Source organism: Salvelinus sp. IW2-2015, unplaced genomic scaffold (genome assembly GCF_002910315.2).
Source record: "Salvelinus sp. IW2-2015 unplaced genomic scaffold, ASM291031v2 Un_scaffold1499, whole genome shotgun sequence".
NCBI classification, from domain to species: domain Eukaryota; kingdom Metazoa; phylum Chordata; class Actinopteri; order Salmoniformes; family Salmonidae; genus Salvelinus; species Salvelinus sp. IW2-2015.
Genome location: NW_019942947.1, coordinates 216,193 through 223,300, shown reverse-complemented (window position 1 = coordinate 223,300; position 7,108 = coordinate 216,193). Strand labels below are relative to the sequence as shown.

Sequence of the window (7,108 nt, the reverse complement as noted above, 5' to 3'; positions counted from 1 at the left end):
GGCCGCATTGAATGTGTCACTGTCTGTCACCTTGATTTCTCGACATGTTGTACGTTGTAAACTTTAATTTGTAGGCTAGGTTGTAGCAATCTCATGATGGGTATAGGGATAATTAGAGTATTATGTAGTAGCCTAAACCTAGCCTAGCCTGTTACATTGAGCTGGGTGAATGGAATATGAATGAGTCATCCAATATGCTGTAATATAAATAAGGCCATGCTCATTAAAATAAATCGTCCTCCCTAATCTTAAACGGCACTGACCGCCACTGCCTTCCATCCTTCCTCGAGGTATAAATGACAGGTGAAACCCATGTGGAGACAATTCACCTGTCCAATCAGTAAGTCTTCAAGGAAGGATGCACTTTTTAAAGGAATGTCAACATAATCCTTCTCGTTTGGGGTCTCTAAAGAAATTAAGAATTGTTTTGGAATTTAGTCAAAAATACACGTCTGAAATATCAGGAGGTTCATTATACAGATTAACTAAACTGACCTACTCACATCCTTGCAGTTCACATTTTGCTTCATTCAATTGCATTTCTACAATGTAGCTAATGTCATTGGGACACTTGAACATAAGAACATTAAGAAAGTTAGCTGGTCTAATTGTATTCATTTTATTGCAGATCCTTTACTTAATAATCCCAAGAGGGGACATTAGTCACCAGCAATACACTTACAGCAACAATAGACATCAGATAGACTGAGCACTGATGGTGGTGAAACAAGCATAACCCATGACTTACAGAGAAGCAAATTGATTCAATAGAATAGACTATAAACCCATGGAATCAAAAACATCAATAGATGATCAATACAATGAATAATGGCATTGAATAATGTGCAAAGTATAATACAATACCTACAACATACACAAAGGAACTGTACAATACAAATAACTATACAATCAAGGTGAAAAATCTGTCGATGGCTGACCCTGTAAAACAACACATTTCACTGCACGTGTCCCTGTGTATGTGACAATAAAACATATTTTGAGAGGATAGTAATAACAGAACTGTATACAAAACATTTTCATGAAATAGTTGTCCCATTGGTCGGCATCATGTGGTTTTTTCAAAAATATATATATTATTGATCTTGTGTGTTCTAGCATTTATTTGTATTTAACTTAATTGGAGTCATTTAGCAGACACTCTTTTCCAGAGCGAATTATAGTAGTGAGCGCATACATTTTTCATACTGTTCCCCCGTGGGAATTGAACCCACAACCTTGGCATTGCAAGCACCATGCTCTACCAACTGAGCCACACTGTCACAGTCAAATGTTTGGACACACCTACTCATTCAAGGGTTTTTCTTTATTTTTACTATTTTCTACATTGTAGAATAATAGTGAAGACATCAAAACTATGAAATAACACATATGGAATCATGTAGTAACTAAAAAAGTGTGAAACAAATCAAAATAGCTAGTTGAAATTATTCAAAGTAGCCACCCTTTGCCTTGACAGCTTTGCACACTCTTGGCAATCTCTCAACCAGCTTCACCTGGAATGCTTTTCCAACAGTCTTGAAGCAGTTCCCACATATGCTGAGTACTTGTTGGCTGCTTTTCCTTCCCTCTGCGGTCCAACTCATCCCAAACCATCTCAATTGGTTGAGCTCGGGTGATTGTGGAGGCCAGGTCATCTGATGCAGCACTCCATCACTCTCCTTAGTCAAATAGCCTTTACACAGCCTGGAGGTGTGTTGGGTCATTGTCCTGTTGAAAAACAAAATGATAGTCCCACTAAGTGCAAACCAGATGGGATGGCGTATCGCCGCAGAATTCTGTGGTAGCCATGCTGGTTAAGTGTGCCTTTAAATTCTAAATAAATCACAGACAGTGTAATCAGCAAAGCACCCCCACACTTCCTCCTCCATGCTTCATGGTGGGAACCACACATGCAGAGATTATCCGTTCACCTACTCAGTCTCACTAAGAGATTGGAACCAAAAATCTAAAATCTAATCATACCAAAGGACAGATTTCCAACGGTCAAATGTCCATTGCTCGTGTTTCTTAGTCCAAGCAAGTCTCTTCTTCTTATTGGTGTCCTTTTAGTAGTGGTTTCTTTGCAGCAATTCGACCATGAAAGCCTGATTCACGCAGTCTCCTCTGAACAGTTGATGTTGACATGTGTCTGTTACTTGAACTCTGTGAAGCATTTATTTGGGCTTCAATTTGAGGCTGGTAACTCTAATGAACTTATCCTCTGCAGCAGAGGTAACTCTGGGTCTTTCTTTCCTGTGGCGGTCCTCAGGAGACAGTTTCATCATAGTGCTTGATGGTTTTTGCGACTGCACTTGAAGAAACTTTTCCATAACTTTTCCAGATTGACTGACCTTCATGTCTTAAATGTCCTTTTTCTTTGCTTCTTTGAGATGTTCTTGCCATAATATGGACTTGGTGTTTTTCCAAATAGGGCTATCTTCTGTATAGCACCCTTACCACAACACAACTGATTGGCTCAAACACATTAAGAAGGAAAGAAATTCCACAATTAACAAGGCACACCTGTTAATTGAAAAGCATTCCAGGTGACTATCACATCAAATCAATGTAAATTGTCCGGTGGCGATTTTAAGAATTGTTAAGCAGTCTTATGGCTTGGGACTGGTTGAGAGAATGCCAAGAGTGTGCAAAGCTGTCATCAACGCAAAGGACGGCTACTTTGAAGAATGTCAAATATAAACTATATTTTGATTTGTTTAACACTTTTTTGCTTTACTACATGATTGCATATGTGTTATTTCATAGTTTTGATGTCTTCACTATTATTCCACAATATAGAACATAGTAAAAATAAAGAAAAACCCTTGAATGAGTAGGTGTGTACAAACTTTTGACTGGTACTGTATGTTGACACAACATTATGTTCATGTAGCTCCGTGTATTTGATGTGAATCTACTATTATGTATTCATTTGTTAACTGCATCATATGAAAGGGCTCGTTAGCAACATTTCATGTTAAAGTACACCCGTTGTATTCGGCACATGTGACAAATAACATTTGATTTGATTTAGTGCTGGATATTTCTCACTTAAACAATAAATGAAACTGTACAATTCCCCCAAATAATCTCACTAGGTATAGGATCTTTGGCGTTTTCTTCTTCTTCTTCTATTCATAATAGCTGCCGTCGTCACAGCTGCCATCACAGCTAGTACCCCCACCACCACCATAGCAGATATTAATGTAGCTGTGGGTGAGGTCTGTGGTCCACATTCAGAGTTGGACCAATGAGTTCCAGGTTTAATTTGCTGAAGCTTCAAGGTATCACATCTATAATAAGAGAGATAGACCACTGATAATCAACAATTTAGTCATCTAATATTCAGTTTTACATTTCTATGTTAATATTGTACTATTTAGATGATATTTTGAGGGAAATAACCATTATACATGAGCCACACTTACTGTGTGTATGTCTGGCAGGATGTAAATGATCCATTTGAATAGGTGTCACCAGTACAGTCAGAACACACAGTATCTGTAGATGTTGTTCCTGCACCAACACAGGGTGAAACTCATTAAGGATCCAAACTTGAGATGTGCTTAACTCACAATTGCATAAATCATGCACTGATGTCAATGGAAGATTTGCATGAAGACGAACCTGTGTGACTGATGTATTGACCAGGTTTACAGCTGCTGTGTCTCTGGGCTGCTCTACAACCATCCTTAGTTGGGTCTAGACAGTAGAACCCCTCCAGTGTCCCACAGACAGTGTCTGATGAAGGTCTACATGGCTGCTTTTACCATCAAACCCAAACCTAATGGAGAAACATGCATGTATTATCTGATGTAGATACAACTGACATATCCTCAACAGCATAACAACAGACTAACATATCAGTGTTTGTGTCTGGCTTTCAGTCAGACACACAGACCACTCTTACCTGGATCACAGTTGGTACACACTTTGCATTTATGAGACCATTGGGCTCATCAAGGAATGTAGAATCAACACAGGGCACACAGCTGGTGCTGGTGAATTCAGTACAATGCTTATTACACGATTTCCTGGGAAGAGAAATCACAATGTCATGTTTTTCTGTTAGTGTTGATGATGTATTAACGTCTGGTGATTATATATGTAAAGAGGGTCCTTACCTGGTGCACAATGGGACAACATTCATCCCCTATTCTGTACTCGGCTCTACCACATGCAATAACAATCAATGCTTTCAAGCACCAATATAATAGTATCTGAAAGTAGAGAACATTTTAGAAAAAAATCCCCAAATCTAAACTGATGGTGTTTTCATAAAATGTACAATAGTGTGGAAGAATTCTAACCCAAATATTCACATTTCAAATGAAATTATTGTGATTATATGGGACGACTTCAAATAGGCGTTTGTGAGTGTGGTGGCGCCCCCAGGTGTGTTTTTATTTTGTCTTTAAAGGTGTGACACCAGACCCTAAACCTAGGTCAGCGTTTCCCAAACTTGGTCCTGGGGACCCCAAGGGGTGCACGTTATGGTTGTCGCCCTAGCACTACACAGCTGACTCAAATAACCAAAGCTTGATGATGAGTTCATTATCTGAATCAGCTGTGTAGTGCTAGGGMAAAAACCAAAACGTACACCCCTTGGGTTCCCCAGGACCGAGTTTGGGAAACGCTGACCTAAGTCAGTGGACAAAAATTCAGTCAATAAATGTGAAAATGTACTTCTCTCCACCACAGTTTTTTTTATACGAGGTTTCAGTAAAATGGACAGAACTAGTAGGATAATAATAACTCTGATTTATATTTCATAGAGGAAATATTTACATTGATAATTGTTTTTTAAACATGCCTCGCCACAACATGTGCAAATCAGAAATGTTTCACTTACAGTCCATGTGAAGGTTTCAAACTGTGCCATGGTTCCTCAATCCTCTCCAACTCACTGGAAGACACACACACTGGATTTGTGAAGTACTTAGGAGTTTTGAAGTATCGAGATGAACTGACCTGTAGAGTTAATGTATTTTAGTACATGTAAATATAATCCTTTCAATTAGTAAATCATGATATCTTGCTGAATTTAATCAGTCAAAAACATGAACTGTAATAACATAGTTAACTGTAAGAAACAGGTAAATAGTTATCAGAGAATGCTGCCATCTTGGCCACTTGATAAAACTACGACCGGAAGTGATTTTTGTAGCAGGTTTGGAGCATTTTCGCTAAGCCGAAACCCTAACTCTTTTCCTAACCTTAAACTAACTCTCCTAACCTGCGGTGTAAGTTCTTCTAACAGTCCAGGATCCATGAGACGTCCCTACCCCATTGATCTGGGGCATTTGGCTTGCTTGCTTGCTTTCTTTCCTCAACTTGATGATGGGTCTGAGAAGCATCATCGTTATCTGGTTCACTGTCTGCTAGGTCTAGCATCATCCTAGTTGGGAWTGAATAGACTTATTAGACAAATATAGGGAACACACATTATGAACTAATTTGCAGTTAAGTGTGTATGTAGACATAATTAGGATTATTGTGTCATGTCATAAGTGTTCCCGCTGTGACGACTTCCGCCGAAGTCGGTCCCTCTCCTTGTTCGGGCGGCATTCGGCGGTCGACGTCACCGGCTTTCTAGCCGCCGCCGATTCATTTTTCATTTTCCATTTGTTCTGTCTTTGTCTTACACACCTGGCKTCACTCAACCAATTACTTGTTTACTATTTAACCCTCTGTTCCCCATGTTGTGTTTGTGAGTGATTGTTTGTTGTAAGTCGGTCCGTCTTTGTGGGCTCGTGATTTACTTTGTATATTTGTCTTTTTGAGTAAAGAACTTTGATTACGCATATCTGCTCTCCTGCGCCTGACTCTCTACACCAGCTACACCTAGGACCGTTACACCCGCTACCCTATTGTTAATTATTATTACATATGAAAGAAATACTGAATGCCTAATATGTTACCATTGGCTCATAATACCTTATAAAAGCCTAACTATTTATTTAGTAAATTAGGGCCTGGTTGTCATCAAATCAAAGTTTATTGGTCACTTGCCCAGAATACAGGATGTTAAACTTTGCAGTGAAATGCTTACTCACAGGCTATCCTCACCAGCGCAATACACATGTACTGTACAACAAAATGCAGCCAAGTACTAGAATATATATATTTTTAAGTCGTAAAAGTACTAGGAATATATACAATGGGAATATGCTGGGATCTGAGATATATATATATATATATATATATATATATATATATATATATATACACACACACACACATACACAGAGATATTTGAATACGATACATATAGCCTACCATTTGTATTTTATAATTATGCCTTTGTCTATTCAATCTGGTCACTAACATAGGCCTATGACATTGCACCAAATTCTTGTCTCAAAAACATCTAATATTTGCTTCAGAAGGTTAGTGTTTTTTGTCATGAATGTTGTTCTGGAGGCAGCTCTGTAGTGGTCCCTAGTTGGCACAGCCACAKTCATGAAATATGATTTTAAACCTATCCTTAACCACACTGCTAACCCTAATGCCTAACTCTAACCTTAAATGAAGACCAAAAAGTAAATTTTTGTTTAAATACATTTTTTACAAAATAGCCAATTTTGACTTTGCAGCTGGCCTATTTTAAGGGGGAAACGCTCAATTCTGCCTCCAGGACAAGACTCATGACCCTCTATTTGGGCAGCGCACGTGGCAATAGGTCTAGCTGATTAATGAGTTTCAGCTGTCAGTGAAAAGCATCTAAAATGTGTGACGATAATGTGTCTTGAGTATAATTTTAAATGTTGAGACAAGAAGAAGGGGAGGGGGGTGTGGAGAAGATATGGGCATCTTTCTGCAGAATGCACTCCCTCAGCTCTCCAGAAGGTGCCCCGCTGTCTCCTGACAATTGCTGAACATTCGTTGTGTCATTGTGTGAATTGTTTGTTCCTTGATTGTTTATTTTGATCAATTCTCCATTACATGTGTAACCAGTGGGCCTAGTAAATGTACCATACATCCCCGGTATTTTTGAGTTAACGATGGAAGTTATACGCTGCATTGGCCAATAGGCTCTCTCTGAGTTCCATGCGTTAATGTCTTTAGCCGCCAATGGATCATGGTGTCCMGTTCTAAATTGGTTTAG

At 38.9% G+C, this 7,108-nt stretch overlaps 1 protein-coding gene across 1 annotated transcript; it reads right to left on the bottom strand.

Moving 5' to 3' along the window:
• Nucleotides 1-605: 605 nt before the first annotated feature.
• Nucleotides 606-4,150, bottom strand: LOC139024430 (tumor necrosis factor receptor superfamily member 14-like). Its single transcript, XM_070439218.1, is given in 7 exon segments — nt 606-3,293; nt 3,429-3,516; nt 3,628-3,766; nt 3,768-3,784; nt 3,911-3,943; nt 3,946-4,034; nt 4,125-4,150. Coding segments are annotated over 7 exon segments (591 nt in total). The 3' UTR covers nt 606-3,094.
• Nucleotides 4,151-7,108: the final 2,958 nt, after the last annotated feature.